The sequence below is a fragment of the Pongo abelii genome, chromosome 23 (assembly GCF_028885655.2).
Source record: "Pongo abelii isolate AG06213 chromosome 23, NHGRI_mPonAbe1-v2.0_pri, whole genome shotgun sequence".
Taxonomy (NCBI): domain Eukaryota; kingdom Metazoa; phylum Chordata; class Mammalia; order Primates; family Hominidae; genus Pongo; species Pongo abelii.
In genome coordinates this window covers 30,726,339-30,749,789 of record NC_085929.1, presented here as the reverse complement: position 1 = coordinate 30,749,789, position 23,451 = coordinate 30,726,339, and the positions used below count along the sequence as shown (strand labels likewise).

Sequence of the window (23,451 nt, the reverse complement as noted above, 5' to 3'; positions counted from 1 at the left end):
AGTTTTTATTTTTTTTACTTTATTTTATTTTATTTTATTTTTGAGATGGAGACTCGCTCCGTCACCAAGGCTGAAGTGCAATGGTGCCATCTCAGCTCACTGCAACCTCTGCCTCCTGGGTTGAAGCGATTCTCCTGCCTCAGCCTCCTGAGTAGCTGGGACTACAGGCGCCCGCCATCACACCTGGCTAATTTTTTGTATTTTTGGTGGAGACAGGGTTTCACTGTGTTAGCCTGGGTGGTCTCCATCTCCAGACCTCATGATCCGCCCTCCTCGGCCTCCCAAAGTGCTGGGATTACAGGTGTGAGCCACTGTGCCCAGCCAGATTTTTTTTAATAGAAATGGGGTGTTGCTACATTGACCAGGCTTGTCTCGAACTCCTGGCCTCAAGTGATCCTCCCGTCTCTGCCTCTCAAAGTGCTAGGATGACAGGTGTGAGCCACCGTGCTCGACCCATATATAAATAAATACAAGTGTTTATATCTTTATGTGTACAGAGATGTCATTTGATATTTTAATTGTTACTTTAATATTCTAATAGCAATATCGTGACAACAATTATCAAACACAACATCCAATTAGAATAACAGGCATTTCTGATCTCCCACCTCAGCCGCCTTTTGTGCGGTTTTTGAGGTTAAAGGTTTTTGGTTTTGAGTTTTTTTTTTGGCAAGACCTAAAAATAATGTCTGAATTCTGAGTGTCTTCAAAGACCCCTCCCCTTTGTACAAATACTGCCGAGGACAGTTGTTTTATTACTTAAAATAAACGTTATTGAAGTATAGTTTACATACAATACAATGCACTTATTTTAAGTGTATAGGTTTTTTTTGAGACAGGGTCTCACTTTAACTGTACAGTTTGATGAGGGCTTAGCACACGGATATATCTGAATACCCACTGCCACTATCAAGATATAGAACTTTCTGCTGGGTGCAGTGGCTCATGCCTGTAATCCCAACTTTGGGAGGCTGAATCGGGAGGATTGCTTGAGGCCAGGACTTCCAGGAGAGCCTGGGCAACATAGGAGATACCTGGCTACAATTTTTAAAAAAAATTAGCCAGGCATGGTGGCATGCACCTGTGGTCCCAGCTTCTCAGGAGGCTGAGGCAGGAGGATCACTTGAGCCAGGAGTTGGAGGCAACAGTGAGCTATGACCACAATACTGCACTTCAGCCTGGGTGACAGAGCAAGAAGCTGTCACACACACACAAAAAAATTAAAGCCAGGTGCAATGGCTCACACTTGTATTCCCAACACTTTGAGAAGTCAAGGTGGAAGCACTGTTTGATCCCAGGAGTTCCATACCAGCCTGGGCAATATAGTGCTATATCGTCTCTACAAAGAACATTTAAACATTTAGCCAAGCGTGTTGGTAAAGGCCTGTGGTCCCAGCTACTTGGGAGGCTGAGGTGGAAGGATCACCTAGGCCCAGGTCAGGAAGGCTGTTGTGAATTGAGGCAGCGCCACTGCACTCCAGCCTGAGCAACACAATGAGACCTTGTCTCAAAATAAAAACAAAAACAAATCAACAAAAAAGAACTTTCCCTAGGCCAGTGCGGCGGCTCATACCTGTAATCCCAGCACTTTGGGAGGCCAAGGCAGGCTGATCACCTGAGGTCAGGAGCTCAAGACCAGCCTGGACTACATGGTGAAACTCTGTCTCTGCTAAAAATATAAAAATCAGTTGGGTGTCGTGGTGCATGCCTGCAATCCCAGCTACTCAGAGGCTGAGGCAGGAGAATTGCTTGAACCTGGGAGGCAGAGGTTGCAGTGAGCCAAGATCGAGCCACTGCACTCCAGCCTGGGTGATAAAGTGAGATCCTGTCTCAAAAAAAAAAAAGAACTTTCTCATTACTCCAGGGAGTTCCTTCTAACCCCTCCCAGTCAATCCACCTTCCAGCCCTGACCCAGGCAACACTGATCTGCTCTGTGTCACTATGGATTAGATTTGGTGTTTCCAGAATTTCATATCAATAGAATTATATGGGGTGCTCTTTTAGATCTGGCTTCTTCCACACAGCATGTTTTTGAGATTATCCATTTTCTGCATGTTTTAGTATCTTGTTCCCAAGTATCACTTTTAGCAACAGAAAACAGAACAAATTTCGTGAGTATATCAATTACACACCTTATTCAGGCAAGATTCTTTGAATCAATTTTATGACATGAAATGATGTCTACCACTTTGCAGCTGCTGAAAAGAGACACATCCTCTTTCTTTCTTTCTTTCTTTTTATTTTTTGGAGATGGAGTTTCACTCTTGTTGCCCAGGCTAGAGTGCAATGGGACGATCTCGGCTCACCACAACCTCCACCTCCTGGATTCCCGGATTCAAGTGATTCTCCTGCCACAGCCTCCTGAGTAGCTGGGATTACAGGTGTGTGCCACCACGCCCAGATAATTTTTGCATTTTTAGTAGAGATGGGGTTTCACCATGTTGACAGGCTGGTCTCGAACTCCTGACCTCAGGTGATCCACACGCCTCAGCCTCCCAAAGTGCTGGGATTACAGGTGAGAACCACTGTGCCTAGGCTCTCTTTCTTGTCTCCCTGAAATTGCTTTTCTCTCACAACATTCTCAAGCTCAATATCAGTTTTCCATAAGCTGCAAAAAAAAAAAAAAAAAAAAAAAAAAAAATTAAGGCCAAGGAGCTCAAAACCTAACATATGAAAAGGGAAAAGGCAAGAAGGGAATTTTAAACAGGAGGAATGAAGGGCACATAATGTGTTTCTCAGTTCCACCTGATATAAATTCTTATCTGTAGCCTGGGCAGCATAGCAAGATCCCATCTCTACAAAAAAATACAAAAACTAGCCAGGAGTGCTGGTGCACACCTGTGGTCCCAGCTACTTAAGAGGTTGAGGCACAAGGATCTCGAGCCCAGATTGAGGCTGCGGTAAGCTGAGATCACACCACTGCACTCCAGCCTGGGTGACAGAGTGAGACCCTGTCTCTAAATAAATAAATTAGCATGTGTTCCACTCACCTTCTCACATCTCCCTTGATTAATCTTTGAAATTTAGCATAATCTGAAATTACCACTGAGCAGATATGGTGGCTCATGCCTGTAATCTCAGCACTTTGGGAGTCCAAGTCTGGAGGATCACTTAAGCCTAGGAGTTTGAGAGAAGCCTGGGCAACAGAGTAGGGCCCCATCTATAATAAAAATGTCGTTAAAGGTCAGGCGCAGTGGCTTATGCCTGTAATCCCAACATTTTGGGAGGCCAAGGCAGGCAGATCACGAGGTCAGGAGATCGAGACCATCCTGGGCAACATGGTGAAACCCCGTCCCTACTAAAATACAAAAAATTAACCAGGCGTTGTGGTGCGTGCCTGTAATCCCAGCTACTAGGGAGGCTGAGGCGGGGAATTTCTTGAACCCAGGAGGCAGAGGTTGCAGTAAGCTGAGATCGCACCACTGCACTCCAGCCTGGCAACAGAGTGAGACTGCGTCTCAAAAAAAAAAAAAAAAGTTGTTAAAATCAGCTGGGTGGCATGTGCACATAGTCCCAGCCACCTGGGAGGCTGAGGTAGGAGGATCGTTTGACCCCAGGTGTTTGAGGCTGCAGAGAGCTATGATCGCACCACTGCACTCTAGCCTGGGCACCAGAGTGAGACTCTCTCTCAAAATAAAAAGAAAAAAGAAACAAATTACTTTGTTTATTTCTCTGAATGCCTGTGGTCTGCAATTCTGCTGCCTTTGCCTCCTGAGTAGCTGGGACTACAGGTGTGCACCACCATGCCCAGCTGATTTTTGTATTTTCAGTAGAGACAAGGTTTCGCCATGTTGGCCAGGCTGGTCCCGAACTCCTGGGCTCAAGCAATCCTCCCATCTCAGCCTCCCAAAGTGCTGGGATTACACATGTGAGCAACTGGCGCCCAGCCGATACCTGAAGTTCCAGCTCATCCATATTAACTGCTGGAGTATGTTCCACGGTGTGGATTCACCACTATCCTTTTCCTGTTGAGCATTTAGGCTGTTTTCATTTTTCACTTGTTCAATCAATGCTGCCATGTACACTCCAGCAGTACACTGCAGTAGTGGCTCGTGTGAGATTTATCCAGGTGTGTCCTAGGGTTGGAGCTGCTGGGTTGCAGGGTCTGTTCATCTCCAAGGAGGTTGTCCACACCGGGGCTTTTACCTCCAGCTGCCTCACAAAAGAGACGCATCCAGTCACCAGGGCCTCCCTTGGCCCCATGCAGGTCCGGGTGTCCACCCCAATCAACAGTTTTGCCTATTTCTTGTCCACAAAAAGGTTTCAGTTATTTTGATCTTGGCTAGACCTTTTGGGGGTCTTTTTTTTTTTTTTTTCCCTTGAGATGTAGTTTCACTCTTGTAGCCCAGGCTGGAGTGCAATGGTGCAACCTTGGCTCACTGCAACCTCTGCATCCTGGGTTCAAGTGATTCCCTTGCCTCAGCCTCCCAAGTAGCTGGTATTACAGAGGCCCGCCACCACACTTGGCTAATTTTTTTGTATTTTTAGTAGAGATGGGGTTTCACAGCGTTGGTCAGGCTGGTCTCAAACTCCTGACCTCAGGTGATTCACCCACCTTGGCCTCCCAAAGTGCTGAGATTACAGGCATGAGTCAGCGTGCTCAGCCTATTATTACTGTAATAATATTTGTCATGCTGATCTATGACCGGTGATCCTTGATGTTACTATTGTATCGGTGCAAAAGTAATTGTGGGTTTTGCCATTAAAAGTAATGGCACTAGGCTGGGCCCTGCTCAGTAGCTTATTTGGTAAGCCGGTGGGTCCTGAAAGTTTGCTTTTTTTGTTGTTGTTGTTGGATATGAAGTCTCATTGTCACTAGGCTGGAGTGCAGTGGCGCAATCTGGGCTCACTGCAACCTCCACCTCCCGGGTTCAAGCAATTCTTCTGCCTCAGCCTCCTGAGTAGCTGGGACTACAGGTGTGTGCCACCACGCCCAGCTAATTTTTTTGTATTTTTATTAGAGACGGGGTTTCTCCATGTTGGTCAGGCTGGTCTCGAACTCCCGACCTCAGGTGATCCGCCTGCCTAGGCATCGCAAAGTGCTAGGATTACAGGTGTCAGCCACCACGACCAGCCAAAAGTTTGCATTTGTAGCAAGTTCCTGGGCGATAATTATGATGGCCAAGAATGACAGTCTGAGAATGACTGCTCTGGAAGATTTTATCTGTGACCCAGAGCTTTGACCCTTTTGGGGATTTGGTGTGTCACGTCCTCACTGCTGGAGTTTGCTTCTTTAGTTAACAAAATCTGTCATTGCTCCCAAATCACTTGGTAGGGGTTATTCATTCTTCCTTGAATTGAGCTTCTTTATCTTTGCTGTTAATAAAATGTAAGTTTCAAACATTTCTTTTTTCTTTTAGGGACAGGGTCTTGCTCTGTTACCCAGGCTGGAGTGCAGTGGTGCCATCACAGCTCACTGCAGCCTCCCACTGCTGGGTGTGGTGGTGGGCGCCTATAGTCCCAGCTACACAGGAGGCTGAGGCAGGAGAATCGCTTGAACCTGGGAGACGGAGGTTGCAGTGAGCTGAGATAGCGCCACTGCACTCCAGCCTGGGCAACAGAGTGAGACTCTGTCTCAAAAAAAAAAAAAAAAAGAGAAAGGAAGGAAGGAAGAAAGGAAGGAAGGAAGGAAACAGAAAAGAAATGAAGCCTGACTTCAAGAAGTTCCAACATAGCATGGAGGAGGAGTGCAGGGAGCACGAGGGCATGTTGTGAGGGGCGTCTCTGTTGGGAACTCAGGGAAGATGTTCTTGATCTGATTAATTATTCAACCAAAATGACAGGCTGGATTCTAGGCACTGGGAGTACCCTGAAGGGGCTTCTAGTAAACCCGTCCTCTGCATTGGGTCTTGGAAGATAGGGGGAATTTGCCCAAGGAAGAAGGGGAGAAGAACATTGCAGGCAGAGGGAGAAGTCTGGACAAAAAGAGTGACTGGCCTGTTTGAAGAACAGGAAGTCATCCAAGTGGCTATAACTATAACAAAAGGTAGGGAGGAGACGTGGAAAGAGTTTGGGGGAAGGCTGTGAAGAGCTTTGAATGTCAAGAGAGGGAGTTTGATCTTGGTCCTTTAGATCATAGGGAGCCCCAGTCGATTTTAAAATCAGAGGAGCCAAATTTATTTTATTTTATTTTTATTTATTTATTTTTTTTGAGACAGAGTTTCGCTCTTATTGCCCAGGCTGGAGTGCAATGGCTCAATCTCGGACCACTGCAACCTCCGCCTCCTGGGTTCAAGCAATTCTCCTACCTCAGTCTCCCAAGTAGCTGGGATTACAGGCATGCGCCACCACGCCCAGCTAATTTTGTATTTTTAGTAGAGATGGGGTTTCTCAATGTTTGTCAGGCTGGTCTCGAACTCCTGACCTCAGGTGATCCACTCCCCTCGGCCTCCTGAAGTGCTGGGATTACAGGTGTGAGCCACTGCTCCCGGCCAAAACCCCATCTTAAAAAAGAAAGAAAGGCAGGAAGAAAGATAAATCTAGCTATAGTATTGAGCTATATGGGATGGAACAGAGGGAGAAAAAGAGACCAATGGCTGGAATGTGTTGTAGTTTGAAGATTTTTAGCCCTGGCTCAACTTAAGAATGGAATTACTTGGAGTTCCCAGAATGCATCCGACTGTTTCAAGCCTTCCTAAATGCTCTTCCCTGTGCCTGGGATGCCCTTCCCTCAGTGTCGGTCTTGCTACCTCCCATTCATTCATCAGTATTCTAGCCAAACATCATCAATGTCAGGTAGACTCCCAGTTGATCCAGGTGTCCAACTCTGGACTCCCATGTGATCCTGAGTAGTACGGGCATTTAGCGATCTTTTCCTGATTTGGGAGCACTGTAGTAGTGCCTTCTGGGCCTTCTCCACCACCCAGGTGGTAAGCTCCTTGCAAGCAAAGCTTCGTCTGACACATTTTAGTGCCCTGACTCCCAGCCCTCTCCTGTCTTCCCCAACAGAAGCCCTAGAACTGGGCTGCAGCTGACCACTGGAAAGACAGGAAAGACTGTGAGACCAACTGTATGCCGTGTGGTCCTGAAAAATGTGAAAATGGAGTGGCAAGTCCTGAGAGCCACCAGCTAGTGTCTGAGGCCTGGCATCCCTTTCTGGGAGGCCTCGTGTGAAAGCCAGTGGCATTCTGCAGATGTGAGGTCATACTTCTGAATATGCAGCAAAATACTGGGGCCAAACGCTTTGACAAATGAATTGAGGCTAGAAAGAGAGTTGGAGAAGTGGTTTGACAGGAGGGCTGTAACCACAATACCTAACATGGGTAAGTCACCAGGTGGCAGGCTCTGAGCTAAAATTCATCTCATTGCATCTTCATGACAGTACTGTTTATAGATAAAGAAACAGAAGCTGGCCGGGCATGGTGGCTCATGCCTGTAATCCCAGCAGTTTGGGAGGCCGAGGCGGGCGGATCACCTGAAGTAGGGAGTTTGAGACCAGCCTGACCAACACGGAGAAACCCCGTCTCTAATAAAAATACAAAATAAGCCGAGCATGATGGCGCATGCCTATAACCCCAGCTACTCGGGAGGCTGAGGCAAGAGAATCACTTGAACCCGGGAGGCAGAGGTTGTGGTGAGCCGAGATCTTGCCATTGCACTCCAGCCTGGGCAACAAGAGCAAAACTCTGTCTCCAAAAAAACAAAGAAAAAAAGGAAAAAAAAAACCCAGAAGCTGCAAAGGGTTAGGGGTTAGAGGACATGCACACAGGCACCCAGGTAGAAGGGGACACTCAGTCTGGCTGCCCAGATGACAGAAGAGAGATTGTCAGTCCAGGTATCTTTGCAGCAAATAGCAAGCTTGCAAGCTTCGTATGTGTGGAGGCCACGCTGTAGGTACGGGGAAGGGAACTCAGGAAGAGGAGAAAGACAGGAAAGCAGCATAAAGGCTTGCAAAAAATTAAAAACAAATAAAAAGCAGATGAGTCAAAAGAGTCTGCAGCTGAGTCCCTGACAGTCGACACTGAAATGGACATGAGCCTTTATCTTGAGGAAGCATCCCTGGCATTAAAGACTCATAGGAGGCCCGGGTGCAGTGGCTCATGTCTGTAATCCCAGCACTTTGGGAGGCTGAGGCTGGTGGATCACCTGAGGTCAGGAGATCGAGACCGGCCTGGTGAACATGGGGAAACCATGCCTCTACTAAAAATACAAAATTAGCAGGGCATGGTGGCGCATGCCTGTTATCCCAGCTACTTGAGAGGCCGAGGCAAGAGAATTGCTTGAACCTGGGAGGTGGAAGTTGCAGTGAGCCGAGATCACGCCACTGCACCCTAGCCTGGCAACAGAGTGAGACTCCGTTCCCCCCCCAAAAAAAAAAATTAGCCACGTGCGATGGCATGTGCCTGTAATCTCAGCTACTCTGGAGGCTGAGGCAGGAGAATCGCTTGATCCCGGTTGCAGTGAGCCGAGATCGCACCACTGCACTCCAGCCTGGGCTACAGAGTGAGACTTCATCTCAAAAAAAAAAAAAAAAAAAGAAATACTTCAAAACACTAATAGTGTAATAATCAACTGCACCTCATAGTTTGCTAAGCATGTTTGCTTTCCTTATACCGCTGAGGCCCCCAAGGCTGTGAGTGTCATCATTCCCCCATGTTATAGCTGAGGACCCTGAAGTCAGAGGCTGTAACTTGAGGAATGGGCTCAGGGCAGATCCTGGCACTGAACCCAAATATGACAAGAAGAGAGACAGGTGGGCCCAATGGCAGACCTCTAGTCTATCCAGAAATGACACTCCACATATGGTTAATAACTCCTAGAGATGGGAGTGAGGGGTGAGCATGGCTTTTTGAGGTTAAATTAGTTAATATATATTAAAATATTAAAATGAAAATAAATTATGCCTTGCTCAATAGTATTAATGATAGAACTTCTTGTACAAAAATAAATTACAGAAAGAACCAGAAAACAAACTCTAACAACTTGTTATGTACAGATGTATAGCAAAATATATACACAAATTTAAAAAATAAAATGCTGAGCTAAACTCTACCATGCAAATTCAAGAAAAGCAGGGGGCTTCAATTATAGTATTTGGAAAAGACAAGTTTAAGCTAGAAATATTAAAAGAGGCAAAGAGGGTACTTAGCATAGTTTTTCTTTTCTTTTTTTTTTTTTTTTTTTTGAGATGGAGTCTTGCTCTGTCACCCAGGCTGGAGTGCAGTGGCACAATCTCTGCTCACTGCAACCTCCGCCTCCCAGGTTCAAGTGATTCTTCTGCCCCAGCCTCCCAAGTAGCTGGGATTACAGGCGCACACCACCATGCCCAGCTAATTTTTTGTATTTTTAGTAGAGATGGGGTTTCACCATTATGGCCAAGCTCCTTTCAAACTCCTGACCTCAAGTGATCCGCCCACCTTGGCCTCCCAAAGTGCTAGGATTACAGGCGTGAGCCACTGTGCCCGGCCGAGTTTTTCAATATATCACTATTAAATATATATGCCCCAAACATGATACTTATTTATTGATAATTCATACCCTGCCTATTTCTCAAAAATGACTTGAGAAAAACTGCACAACATAGCGACAATACACATACAGAAATTAAAAGTGAAACAGGAATACATAAAGATATAACACACAAAAATCAAACTATGATTAGATCAGGTAAATGAGTGTTCTGAACTGCTTTGGTGTCACAGAGGCATTTAAAAATATAGTAAATACTACAGATCCTTGTCCCAGCAAAATTCCTTCATGCACATACCCAGCTTTGTTCGATCCCTAGGGGTCTGCAACTCCTAAACCCCTACATACTAAAGACTCCTAGGCAGGCCATGGACCCCCGGATTAAGAACTCTAAAGTAAATGAAAGTCAGAGAAAATATGGATTTGAATAAAATAATGAAAAAATTGAGTTAACAAATAGAACTGGTAAAATAAAAACATATTTTGAGATTACACAAATGCTTTTATAAAAACTGATAATATATTCAGGCCCAAAGAAGTCCTATGGACACTTAGAAATGTTGACACCACAGTACAATAAGAAATAAGCAGCAATACCCTAAGCATTCATCACTTAGAAATATTTTTTTATATATATATTTTTTGAGACAGAGTCTAGCTCTTTCGCCCAGGCTGGAGTGCAGTGGCGCCACCTTGGCTCACTGCAAGCTCTGCCTCCCGGGTTCACACCATTCTCCTGCCTCAGCCTCCCAAGTAGCTGGGACTACAGGCGCCTGCCACCACGCACGGCTAATTTTTTGTATTTTTAATAGAGACAGGGTTTCACCATGTTAGCCAGGATGGTTTCGATCTCCTAACCTCATGATCTGCCCGCCTCGGCCTCCCAAAGTGCTGGGATTACAGGCGTAAGCCACCGCGCCCGGTTATTTTTTGCTTTTGTCGTTGTTGTTATTGTTTTCCCCGAGACGGAGTCTTGCTCTGTCACCCACGCTGAAGGGTAGTGGCACAATCTCGGCTCACTGCAACCTCCGCCTCCCGGGTTCAAGCAATTCTCCTACCTCAGCCTCCCGTGTAGCTGGGATTACAGGCACCCGCCACTGCGCCCAGCTAATTTTTGTATTTTTAGTAGAGACAGGTTTTCACCACGTTGGCCAGGCTGGTCTTAAACTCCTGACCTCGTGATCCACCCACCTCGGCCTTCCAAAGTGCTGGGATTACAGGTGTGAGTCACCACGCCTGGCCCACTTAGAAATATTTTTAAATAACACTTGAGCAAAAGGAAATTCTTAATACTACAACAAAAAACACCATGTCAAAACTTACAGAGTGCAGACAAAGCTGTCACTCTAAGAAGAAGAAGAAATAAAAAAAGGCCGGGCGCGGTGGCTCACGCCTATAATCCCAGCACTTTGGGAGGCCGAGGCGGGCAGATCACGAGGTCAGGAGATTGAGACTATCCTGGCTAACATAGTGAAACCCCGTCTCTACTAAAAACACAAAAAATTAGCCGGGCATGGTGGCAGGTGCCTGTAGTCCCAGCTACTCAGGAGGCTGAGGCAGGAGAATGGCGTGAACCGGAGAGGCGGGGGCTTGTAGTGAGCCGAGATCGCGCCACTGCACTCCAGCCTGGGCGACACAACGAGACTCAGTTAAAAAAAAAAATAGACCAAAGTATCTACATTTACTAGAAATATTTAAAATATGATTAATTATATCTAAGTAATCTTAGAATTACAAAGTAAAAAAACCAAACAAAAAGGAGAGAGAACACATATATGCTGACAAAACAATGAGATTAGCAAATAAAAGCAAGAGTTGGAGTTTTGTACTACTCAACAACATCTAAGTAAACCACTGCCATAAAAAGAAAAAAAAAGGCCGGGCACAGTGGCTCACGACTGTAATCCCAGCACTTTGGGAGGCCGAGGCAGACGGATCACGAGGTCAGGACATCGAGACCATCCTGGCTAACACGGTGAAACCCTGTCTCTACTTAAAATACAAAAAATTAGCCGGGCGTGGTGGCGGGCGCCTGTAGTCCCAGCTACTCGGGAGGCTGAGGCAGGAGAATGGCCTGAACCTGGGAGGTGGAGCTTGCAGTAAGCCGAGATCGCCCCACTGCACTCCAGCCTGGGTGACAAAGCAAGACTCCATCTCAAAAAAAGAAAAAAGAAAAAAGAAAAAAAAAGGTAAGACAACAAAAACAAAGAATAACTAAATTAAAAGATAACTGATTAAAATATTGCCAGGGATGATGTTTCATAACTTTACACTGTTTGAGAATCTAAATAGAATGAGAAAGTTTAAAAAAAAAATCTAATAAGCTGGCTGGGCACATGGCTCACGCCTGTAATCCCAACACTTCAGGAGGCCAAGGCAGGCAGATCAGGAGGTCAGGAGTTCGAGACCAGCCTGACGAACATGGTGAAATCCCATCTCTACTAAAAATACAAAAGTTAGCCAGGCGTGGTGGCGCATGCCTGTAATCCCAGCTACTCAGGAGGCTGAGGCAGGAGAATCACTTGAACCCAGGAGGCAGAGGTTGCAGCGAGCCAAGATTGCACCACTGCACTCCAGCCTGGGCGACAGTGAGACTCTGTCTCAAAAAAAAAAAAAAAAACCTAATACAACAAGGAAAGAATTTGAACGGAGGGAATGAGGCGGTGGTCATACTTCCAAAAAAGAACCTGGTCTTATCATGTTTATCTGTTAACCCTTGGGAGAGAGGGGGGATCTTCATTCTCCACGTTACACGAAAATTAGAAAAAGAGAGGGAGGGAGAGGAGGAGAAAGTGCACATTTCAAAATGCAAGAACAGCACAGAATTATGAGCTAGGAGTGATGCTGGAGTGAGCAGGGGCGGTCTGATCTCCATGTGGCTTGCTCAGAGTGGGTAAACCAGATTGGCTGAAACGAGGGTTTACGTGCAGAAAAGCTCCTGAAAGTTGGTTTTAAGGAGAGTGGTGACTTGTGCAAAATGATGCTTTAAAAATCAATTCGGCTGGGATGTGCAGGAAGGATGGGGAGGGAGAGACCAAAGATAGGTAACAGACATTTGCCAGATGATAACGGTGGGGAAGAGGGGCAGGTGCAAAGAGGAGGTAGATCTTTCAGGGACCCCTGCTTGATGCCACCTGCTGTCCCAACTGCATCCTAGCATTCTCTCTTCACTCTTGATAGAGACAGGCCTGAAATGACAGGCCACTTGCAGGCAATGCCCAGGGCACCACCCAGTCAGTCCAACTGGTCACACAGAGGGTTCTGGTGGACAATGGAGTGCTGGTTAAATGTTAAATGTTTCACACACGTAGCAAAGACAGGGGCTGGACAGAGGCATGGCTGGAACTCCCACAATGACCTCTCCAGTCCATCATATCTGTCATTTGGAAATCTCTGGCCTATCAAGACCCACTTAGTAACAATTATGGCTTTCCCATGTTTATTCATCAAAACTAGGCATAATGGCCATGCTGAGCTTCTGATCAGCTGAAATAGCCAGTGTTACCATGATGAGTTCATGTTAGCCCAGCCATAAATGTTTAGGAAACTTCAAAACAGCCTAGACTGCCTCCTTCCCCACTAGCTCCGAGGAGTCCAAGGGAAGCCAGGACTAAAGAGATCCCCGAAGCCCCGGACAAACACTTTCCAAGCGCCCAGCTGACCATCAGCCTGAGCCCATCCCTGAGGCTCCGGGTGCGGGGAGCGGGGCGTGAGGGCACTGACACAGGATGGCCTTCAAGCCCTGCTCAGCCAAAGCCAGCAGGCTGACATTGGAAGCTGTCGAGGGATGCACAAAAACTCAGCATGGGCCAGGTGCGGAGGCTCATGCCTGTAATCCTGGCACTTTGGGAGGCCAAGGCGGGCAGATCACGAGGTCAGGAGATCGAGACCATCCTGGCCAACATGGTGAAACCTCGTCTCTACTAAAAATACAAAAAATTAGCCGGGCATGGTGGCACGCACCTGTAGTCCCAGCTACTCAGGAGGCTGAGGCAGGGGAATCGCTTGAACCCGGGAGGCAGAGCTTGCAGTGAGCCAAGATCACGCCACTGCATTCCAGCCTGGCGACAGAGCAACACTCCATCTTAAAAAAAAAAAAAAAAAAAAAAAAATGCCCAGCACAGGGCCCACAGCCTGGCTGCACACTAGGAAGTTATAATCACCTGGGGAGCTTTAAAACATGCCACCACTGGAGCTGACTGAACTGGTCCAGGCGGGACACAAGCAATGGTACTGTTTAAACAAGCCCCACGTAAACTCCTAGTTGGCAGGCGGGGGAGACAGACAGAATGTGGAAGTGCAGAATGACACTGCTGCTACAGGAGGCTCAGGGTGGCATCCAAGAGGAAGTGTCCTTGTGTGGGACACTGCATCCGCAGGCATACACAGCCCAGGCTGCAAGGGGCGGAGGGAGGGAAAGCCCTGTTCAATGAGAGGTCCCACTGCTCAGAAACCAGATGGGAACATCTCTCCAGTCCGCGTAAATGCACAGGGGTGGGGCAGGGGTCACTCTGGGTCTCTGTCCTCAGTCACCATGACTGCTCACAGTTGCCAAAGCACTTTCACAGTGGCTGTGTTCTGAATGACAGCCTGGCACCAACCCTTAGAGGCACGTGGCCAGTTCCCATTACCCCAACTCTTGGATGGGGAAATGGAGCCTGGGGAAGTTACAGGACTTGTTCAAGCTCACGCAGGTAGGAGGCGGTGGAACTTCTGATTAGAACACGGCCTCCTCCAACAAGTCACCCAGCTTCCCAGGTCCCCTGACACTGGGGCAGGAGGGCTGCATCATTGCCAGACCAGACCAGACCCAGGCCCTGCTGATGTCCAAGGCACACTGTGGTCTTGGGGACACTATATCTCAGGGAGGGGTTATTCCTGGAGGGCAGTCATGTCCAGTGTCCAGGCTGAGTCACAGCCGGGTGTCAAACATCCTCTGGCCAACAGGATCAAATCTCTATCCTCCTGTAACAGAGCTGTCTGAGGGAAACTGCCCTAGGGCTAAGGAGAGGGTTAAGAGTCCACGCCCAGGGGCTCACCACCCTCACCCCCAATCTCAAGACCTACCCTCCAGACCTGCCTTTACTCTGCAGACCTGTTTTGGTTGTCCCCACCAATGCCCAACCCAATGAGAAAATTCCACTTTGCTGCTGACACATCTACTTTTGAATTCATTTTTCTTCTACTGCTTCGGACTGTGAGTGTGGTTTCTGTCTTCTAAAAGTGCCAGACTGCAGCCTGATTTAAAGAGTTCATCTGATATTTTCCTGGGTTTAATTCAACTTTCTCCCTCTTGGCATTTATTCTTCTAGATTCTGGGAAAAGTGAAGACAGGGCAAAATGAAATCCTGTAGGCTTGGGAGTCAAATGCAAGAAGGAGAAACTGAAGGCCAGCTATCTTTTCCGGCTGCCCTCCCTATCACCCCACCTTCCCTTCCATGCAGAAAACCTGCTGAGAGCTGGCGTGCTTGGCCAGGGGCCACGTGGGGCCTTCCTGTTAGTGGGATGTTCAAGAGCGCTTAGGTGGGAAGGTTTCCATTCAGCATCAGGGAGGTAGGTGAGGTCTTGGAGACCACGCGATGTGGAATAAGGGCTCTATCTGGCACAGGCTTTCAAGCTTTGTGCGGGCTCCTCTTTCTATAGCTTCTCCCCAGAATGAATCTTCTGATGGCGAATCAGGTGCGAGCTCCCCCGGAAGGACTTGCCGCACAGATTGCACACGTAGGGCTTCTCTCTGGTGTGGGTTTTATAGTGCTCGATGAGGGCTGACCGGTGCCGGAAGGCTTTGCCACACTCGCAGGTGTAGGGCTTCTTGCCGGTGTGGATTCTCTGGTGCTGGATCAGCGCAGAGCTGTGGCAAAAGGCCTTGCCACACTGACAGCACTCGTAGGGCTTCTCACCGGTGTGGATGCGCTGGTGCTCAATGAGGGAGGAGCTCTGGCTGAAGGCCTTCCCGCACTTCTGGCATTTGTACGGCTTCTCGCCGGTGTGGGTCTTGCGGTGCTCAATGAGGTTGGAGCTCTGGCTGAAGGCCTTCCCACACTCATCGCATTTGTATGGTTTCTTCCCAGTGTGGATCCGCTGGTGTCGGATGAGGTGTGACCTGTGACAAAAGGCTTTCCCACAGAGATCACACTCGTGAGGTTTCTTTAGGGTATGGATCTTCCGATGCTGGCTCAGGCCTGAGCTCTGGTTGAAGGATTTCCCACATTCCTTACACTGATAAGGTCTCTCTCCTGTATGAATTCTCTCATGTTTTCTGAGGCTGGAGCTCCGGCTGAAATCTTTCCCGCATTCCCTGCACTCGTAGGGCCTCTTTCCGGTGTGGATCTTTTGGTGTTGCGTGAGGGCTGAGCTCTGGCGGAAGGCCTTCCCACACTCCCGGCACTCGTAGGGCTTCTCCCCGGTGTGGATGATCTGGTGCCTGAGCAGGTGGGAGCTCTGGCTGAAGGCCTTCCCGCACTCACAGCACTCATAGGGCTTCTCCCCAGTGTGGATCACCAGGTGTCGGAGCAGGTGCGAGCTCTGGCTGAAGGCCTTCCCACACTCTCGACACGCGTAGGGCTTGGCTGGTTGTGGGGTTCTGTGAGGTGCGTTAGGTCCTGAGTCCCCTCTGTCTGTTTCTGCACAATCGCATGGACTGGGCTCTTCACTGTGGATTATCTGACACATGCTGAGGTCAGATTTCTGGAGGAAGGTTTGTCCAAAGAGCTCATCATCCTGGGGTCTGGTTCCTGGGGGGATACTTTGATGCTGAACAGGGCTTGAGCACAAACTGAAATTCCCCTCGTAATCATCATGTTCTTCGTCCTGCTCACCAAGAGGGATCTCCTTGTAGATCACAGCCATTTGCTCCAAACCTCTTTCCTGAAGAAAAGGGTCCCCCAGGTCCTCCCCTGGGAAAAGTCCTTGTTGTGACTCTAAGCTGTTCTCAAATGCAAAGGTCTCACCAAACTTGGTTGCTGGGGGAAACTCCATTGTGAATCTGCTACCATCCCCAATGGTTGTATTTCTTTAAAAATGTTCTTCTTTGGGCCACACTTACTGTTCTCACAATCTGAAAAGAAAACAGGGAACTCTGTCAAGTCAGCAAGTCAAGCCGCTCATATGTGCCTGCTTCCTGTCCTAGAATCTATGGTAGAAACAACAAAATACGCATAAGACACAATCTTGCCCTTAAGATGATCCCAAATGAGTCAGAGGCAAGTTTTGCTTACCGGAGACAATTGAAGGCAGACAGACAGACACAATCAAGTGCCACATCATGGTGTCTAGACTCTACGGGCTGAAGGTGTTCAGAAAGGTGAGCTAAAACAGGAAGTGGGGGCTGGGTGCGGTGGCTCACACCTATAATCCTAGCACTTTGGGAGGCCAAGGCAGGCAGATCACTTGAGGTCAGGAGTTCAAAACCAGCCTGGTCACATGGTAAAACCCCGTCTCCACTAAAAATACAAAACAATTAGCCAGGTGTGGTGGTGGGTGCCTGTAATCCCAGCTACTAGGGAGGCTGAGGCAGGAGACTCGCTTGAACCTGGGAGGCAGAGATTGCAGTGAGCGGAGATCACCCCACTGCACTCCAACATGGGCAACAAAGTGAGACTCTGTCTCAGACAACAACAACAACAGCAACAACAACCAGGAAGTGTGGCCATTGCAGAAAAGTAGCAAGACTCCAGCTACTGGGTGACATTGGGGGCAGGTTTTGCTGGGAAAGAGAAAGAGAGCTCTTCCCTCTACCCTAGGTCAGCCGCACTCCCTCCAGCCAGGTGCCCCAACCTGGGAGTCAGCATAGCCGCTCTTATTCTCAACCTACCGGTCTCCTCTTATCTACTTCCTGAGGCTGCATGGGCAGCGTCTCTGTCTCTCAGTCCTCACTGCCACTCTGCAGCTCAGGCTTCAGTGCTACCTCCTGGGATCTTTTCAGGGCTGGCCTCCAAACTAGCTGCTGACCTCCAGCTTCCTCCTCTCCCTCCGGTGCATGCCCTACACTAACAATAGAGTCAAATATCCAAAACATAAGCCTGATTATGGTGGTTCCTTTTTTTTTTTTTTTTTTTTTTTGAGTTGGAGTTTCACTCTTTCACCCAGGCTGGAGTGCAGTGGCACGATCTTGGCTCACTGCAACCTCTACCTTCCAACTTCAAGTGATTCTCCGGCCTCGGCCTCCCGAGTAGCTGGGATTACAGGCGCCCGCCACCATTCTTGGCTAATTTTTGTATTTTTAGTAGAGACCAGGTTTCACCATGTTGGCCAGGCTGGTCTCAAACTTCTGACCTCAAGTGATCTGCCTGCCTCGGCCTCCCAAAGTGCTGGGATTACAGGCATGAGCCACCATGCCTGGCCTGGTGGTTCCCTTCTTAGGATCTTGTGACAGCTCAACTCCTTCACACCTGGCCCTTCCAATCCACCTCCTGCCTGTCTGCCCCATACACCTCTTCTTTTTTATTTGAGATAGGCTCTTGCCCGTTGCCCAGGCTGGAGTATAGCGGTGTGATCTTGGCTCACTGCAACCTCTGCCTCCCAGGCTCTAGTGATCCTCCCACCTCAGCCTCCTGGGACTGCAAGTGTACGCCACCACACTCTGCTAATTTTTTTAATTATTTCTTTTTGTACAGATGAGGTCACACTGTATTGCCCAGGCTGGTCCCCCCAACACTTCTAATTTTCCAGCTCAATGACTAATTTGCACTGCTGTTGTCTGGTCCTAACAGGTAAGGACCATTCTCAGACTGCCACTTGCTCATCCTTCAGGACTCGTCCAAATGTCCCTTTTTCTCTGCACCCTCAGGTTCTTGACCATCTCAGGCCCCCACCGTTAGCTTGAAAATTCCCTAAGGGCAAATACTGTGCTCCTTCATTTCAGATTCCCCAGCCCCCAGCACAAAAGCACAATCCCAATGTACACAGTTGTTGAATAAATTATCAAATGGAGGAAAAGCCATTTGTTTTTGTGCTAGAACTGTCACTTTTTTTGGTCAAAGAACACTTTAGTCAAATAAGTCAACTGTCTAGGACAGGGGTCCCCAACCCCCAGGGTGGGGGACAGGCACCAGTCTGTGGCCTGTTAGGAACCAGGCCGCATAGCAGGAGGTGAGCGGAAGGTGAGCGAGCATTATAGCCTGAGCTCTGCCTCCTGTCAGATGAGCAGTGGCATTAGATTCTCATAGGAACTGGAACCCTATTGTAAACTGTGCATACGAGGGATTTGGTTGTGCACTCCTTATGAGAATCTAACACCTGATGATCTGAGGTGGAACAGTTTCATCTCAAAACCATCCCCCATGTTCCCCACCCATTCATGGAAAAATTGTCTTCCGCAAAACTGGTCCCTGATGCCAAAAAGGTTGGGGATCACTGGTCTAGGAGATATAAATAAATAAAACAGACAAGGCCGGGCGCGGTGGCTCACACCTGTAATCCCAGCACTTTGGGAGGCTGAGGCGGGTGGATCATGAGGTCACGAGATTGAGACCATCCTGGCTAACACAGTGAAACCCCGTCTCTACTAGAAATACAAAAAAATTAGCCGGGCGTGGTGGCAGGTGCCTGAAGTCCCAGCTACTCGGGAGGCTGAGGCAGGAGAATGGCGTGAACTCAGGAGGCAGAGCTTGCGAGATCACGCCACTGCACTCCTGCCTGGGCAACAGAGTGAGGCTCCGTCTCAAAAAAAAAAAAAATAAATAAAAATAAAAATAAAAATAAATAGACAAAAGCAGAGCTGCTCCAGTTGAAGGAGGGTGTGTTAGCAGGGACAAGGAAGGAAGCTAGAACAGCCCACTCAGCACTCCCCCTCCCAGATGTGGCCCCTGAGGAAGCCCCAAAGAGCCCTATTCAGAAACTTCTGTGCTAGATAAAGGCAAAGTCTTCAGGTGACACAATAATGATAGCAACAGCTCATATTCACTGAGCACCTACTCTGTGCTAGGCAGTAATAGGTCCTTCAAGCCACCTCATTTAATCTTCACAACTCTATACAAAGGCACGATTATCCTTATACTGAATCTAGAGAGTAACTGCCTCAAAAAAAAAATACTAAATTAATCAGAATAGTCATAACAGAACTCATTTCTACTTGGAAAAAAAAATTTTTTTGAGACAGGGTCTCACTCTGTTACCCAGGCTGGAGGGCAGGAGTAGAATCACAGCTCACTGCAGCCTTGACCTCTCCGGCTCAACTGATCCTCCAACCTCAGCCTCTCAAGTAGCTGGGACTACAGGGGCATATCAACACATCCAGCTAATTTTTTAATTTTTCTGTAGAGATGAGATAATATTATGTTGCCCAGGCTGGTCTTGAACTCCTGGGCTCAAGCAATCCTCCCACCTCTGCCCCCCAAAGTGCTAGATTACAGGCATGAGCCACCATGCCCAGCAGAAATGATTTTTTTTTTTTTTTTTTTTGAGGTGGAGTGTCACTCTTGTTGCCCAGCCTGGAGTGCAATGGCGCAATCTCGGCTCACTGCAACCTCCGCCTCCTGGGTTCAAGCAATTCTCCTGCCTCAGCCTCCTGAATAGCTGGGATTACAGGCACCCGCCACCAGGCCCGGATAATTTTTGTATTTTTAGTAGAGATGGGGTTTCACCATGTTGGCCAGGCTGGTCTCGAACTCCTGACCTCAGGTGTTCCGCCCACCTTGGCATCCCAAAGTGCTGGGATTACAGGCGTGAGCCACCACGCCCAGCCCAGAAATGATTTTTTAAAATGATTTTTCAGCCAATAGAAAGACTGGATATAAAAAAAAAAAAAAAAGAGCACTGAACTAAAGTATTTTCTGTTTCCAGAATGGAGTGCAGTGGTGTGATTACAGCTCACTGGAACCTCTGGCTCCTGGGCTCAAGTGATTCTCCTATCTCAGCCTCTTAAGTAGCTAGGATACCATCCTGACTAACACGGTGAAACCCTGTCTCTATTAAAAATACAAAAAAGGCCGGACGCGGTGGCTCACGCCTGTAATCCCAGCACTTTGGGAGGCCGAGGTGGGTGGATCATGAGGTCAGGAGTTCAAGACCAGCCTAGCCAAGATGGTGAAACCCCGTCTCTACTAAAAATACAAAAATTACAGCGCGCCTGTAATCCCAGCTACTCCGGGAGGCTGAGGCAGGAGAATCGCTTGAACCTGGGGGGCGGAGGTTGCAGTAAGCCGAGATCGCGCCACTGCACTCCAGCCTGGGTAACAGAGCGAGACTCCATCTCAAAAAAAAAAAAAAAAAATTAGCCGGCCGTGGTGGCGGGTACCTGTAGTCCCCCCAGCTACTTGGGAGGCTGAGCCAGGAGAATGGCGTGAACCCAGGAGGTGGAGCTTGCAGTGAGCCGAGATCGCGCCACTGCACTCCAGCCTGGGCGACATGACGAGACTCCATCTCAAAAAAAAAAAAAAAAAAAAAAAAAAAAAAAAAAGTAGCTGGGACTACAAGCACTACAGGCACGTGCCACACCTGGCTAATTTTTGTATTTTTTTGTAGAGACAGGTTTTCGCCATGTTGTGCAGGCTGGTCTCGAATTTCTGAGCTCATGCGATCCACCCATTTTGGCCTCCGAAAGTGCTGGTATTATAGGCATAAGCCCCCTCGCCCAGCCCTAAAGTGTTTTCAAAAATTCTTTGATTACTTCAACTCCTCTCACCCTTCCCCTCCTCTTCAGCAACCCATAATCTCCAACCCTTCCAACTCTCTCACTCAATTTGTGCTTTTCGACCTCATGAAATCCAAGCCATTTTTACTGTAGTTCTCCTTTTCCAGTTCCACCCCTTCTCCATCCAGCTTAGACTCTCTATACTATGCGCATCACTTCAACTCTCACGCTCTAGCACGATGCTGCTCACCTCCTCGTCCGGCTGCAACTAGCCGCTAAGTCCCAGTCTTCTCGGCCAGTTCCTCCTAAGTTGTTAAATGTTGCCAAGAAAAATCATACAACTATGTATGGCACCACGACAAATTTCGAGTTTCCGATTTCAGCTGGGACCTCAGCTCTGGCATCCTATGACCTCCTTATTGCCAATTCCTCTCTTCTCAGTCTTCACCTTCCCACCCCATCTGGCACTGCTCTCCAATACCTCCTTCTCAAAACCCTTCATTTCAGAGGTTGCAAATTGGCAGCCTGAAGATCCTGCTATGTTATGTTTGGCTCTCGAAGAGTTTGGCTTTTCCTGTTCATTTTCCTTAGTTGCCAATATTTAAAACTCAGTAGGTTTCTGGCTTTCTCTTGAAAAACGAAGATGTGACAATATTCCTTCACCCGCCCACATTGCCCACCTGGGTGCATGAAAGCTTTGAGCTACCCCCCAACCCCATCCCCACCCCTCGCTTGGTTCCCAATTTTCATGCTTTCCAAGTTCTCTTTCTTGATATCTTTACATTGCAACTCTTCCTCTGCCCACCCGTTAAGTCCTGGTGTTCTCAAACTTCCCTCCGTAGAGGTTTTCCATTCCCACTATATAGCCCCTACACGCTGAAGTCTCCACTCAGGATAAAAAGTTGGCAACCCTTTATCTGTCTCCCACAACATGATAAGTGTTTTTGGACCGAATATGCAAAGGTCTGGAACTCCATGCTTCCCACCTCTGTCGGGGCCTTCTCCGGGTCCTCCTGCATCTGTCATCCCATCCTCCAGAGAGTCCCTAGGGCCTGGGCACCCTGCAAACCCTTAGTGCAGTCAAGGTTTCCTGGCTGGGGGCCCAAGAGTGGCCGCGGACCCGCACACGCTGCCCAGGCGGCGACGTGGCGCCCCTATAGGCTTCCCCGCGACTGGGGACACACACACCCAGGACCACCGGAGGGACAGGTGGTCAGGCGGACTCGGGTCACACCGGCGGACGCGGGGCCACTCACCTGGGCCGGGGCGGGGCAGCTCACCTGGGCCGGGGCGGGGCCGCAGGCGGGCGGGGCGGGGCCGCACCTGAGCTGCTCCAACCCGCGGCCGACGCGGCCGACGCTGCCTCGCTCCGCAGCAGCTGCTGACGCGGAGCCCGCGGCCGCCCGAGCACCCAGAGCCCCGCCCCCGGCCCGCGGGCACTTCCGGGACTACTCTAGGCCGCGCGGAGGTCCCGGCGTCTCGGTGGTCCCACCGCTCCGGTTGTCGTCGCGCGTAGCCGCCCGGGCCCCGGGACACAAGGACCCGAATCAGGAGAGTCTCTCCAGTCGGCATGGTGACTCTGGCCGTCCTCGAAGCGCGTGCTGGACGTGGGGGAAACAGAGATGGGCAGGCGTTGGCAGGAGAGCAGAGGAGGAAACAGGTCCGGACGGGCGGGCCGACCTCGAGCCGCCGGCACTCGGGGCATCTGCGCTGGTGCTGGGTGCAAGCCAGAAGCCACTGAGGCAGCTGGGGTCTTCAGGGAAAGGAGAGTGGAGCCCCAGAGCTGTCGACCCTGTCACTCTACACAGGCACCGGGGTCCTGTTAGGATCCCCCTCCCCCAACCTGCTTCAAGGGTAGCCCTGTTCCTGTCTGCCCTTCCCGCCCCCACAGAAATAGAGATGAGAAGGGGCAGGCGAAGAACTAGGAGTGTCTGCGAGACCATCCCAGGACCCTGAGCCCCCCAACTCTCTGCATCCCAGGGCTGAATTCGACATGAAGCGCCTCCTCTCAGGCGCACCGGGAGGGAAGAGGAATGTGTTCTTGAAATCACCGCCCCCCTGGCCGGGCGCGGTGGCTCACGCCTTTAATCCCAGCATTTTGGGAGGCCGAGGCGGGTGGATCACGAGGTCAGGAGTTCGAGACTCAGCCTGATCAACATGGTGAAACCCTGTTTCTACTAAAAATTATCCGGGAGTGGTGACACGCGCCTGTAATTCCAGCTACTGAGGCAGGAGAATCGTTTGACCCTGAGAGGCAGAGGTTGCAGTGAGCCAAGATAGTGCCATTGCACTCCAGCCTGGGTGACAGAGCGAGACTCCATCTCAAAAAAAAAGAAAAGAAATCTCCGCCCCCTCCTTGCTGCTGATGGCAAGACTGGCCCCTCCACCCAGTGTTCTGCCCATGACCCCCCCCAACCCCCAGCTCAGGTGCAGCTGCCCAGCTTGTGGGAGAGCTTCCCTCCGCAGACCTC

General features: G+C 49.2%; 1 protein-coding gene across 6 annotated transcripts; it reads right to left on the bottom strand.

Annotated features, from left to right (window-relative positions):
• Positions 1–1,925: 1,925 nt before the first annotated feature.
• Positions 1,926–22,405, bottom strand: ZNF70 (zinc finger protein 70). 6 transcript variants are annotated; one of them, XR_008517643.2, is made up of 3 exons: positions 22,237–22,405; positions 14,476–16,465; positions 1,926–2,608 (listed from the first exon to the last, which is right to left on the bottom strand). XR_008517643.2 is itself a non-coding variant. In XM_024239808.3 (2 exons), exon 2 carries the CDS (start codon positions 16,384–16,386, stop codon positions 15,046–15,048), a length of 1,341 nt encoding a protein of 446 aa, XP_024095576.3. In that variant the 5' UTR covers positions 16,387–16,465; positions 22,237–22,405; the 3' UTR covers positions 10,244–15,045. The 6 variants fall into 6 exon arrangements, 3 of the variants coding, with proteins under 3 accessions (XP_024095576.3, XP_024095574.3, XP_024095575.3); XR_008517640.2 differs by lacking the exons at positions 1,926–2,608; positions 22,237–22,405 and adding exons at positions 6,157–6,443; positions 21,967–22,230; XR_008517642.2 differs by lacking the exons at positions 1,926–2,608; positions 22,237–22,405 and adding exons at positions 6,218–6,443; positions 21,967–22,230 and having other exon boundaries at positions 14,858–16,465.
• Between the last annotated feature and the right edge of the window lie 1,046 nt (positions 22,406–23,451).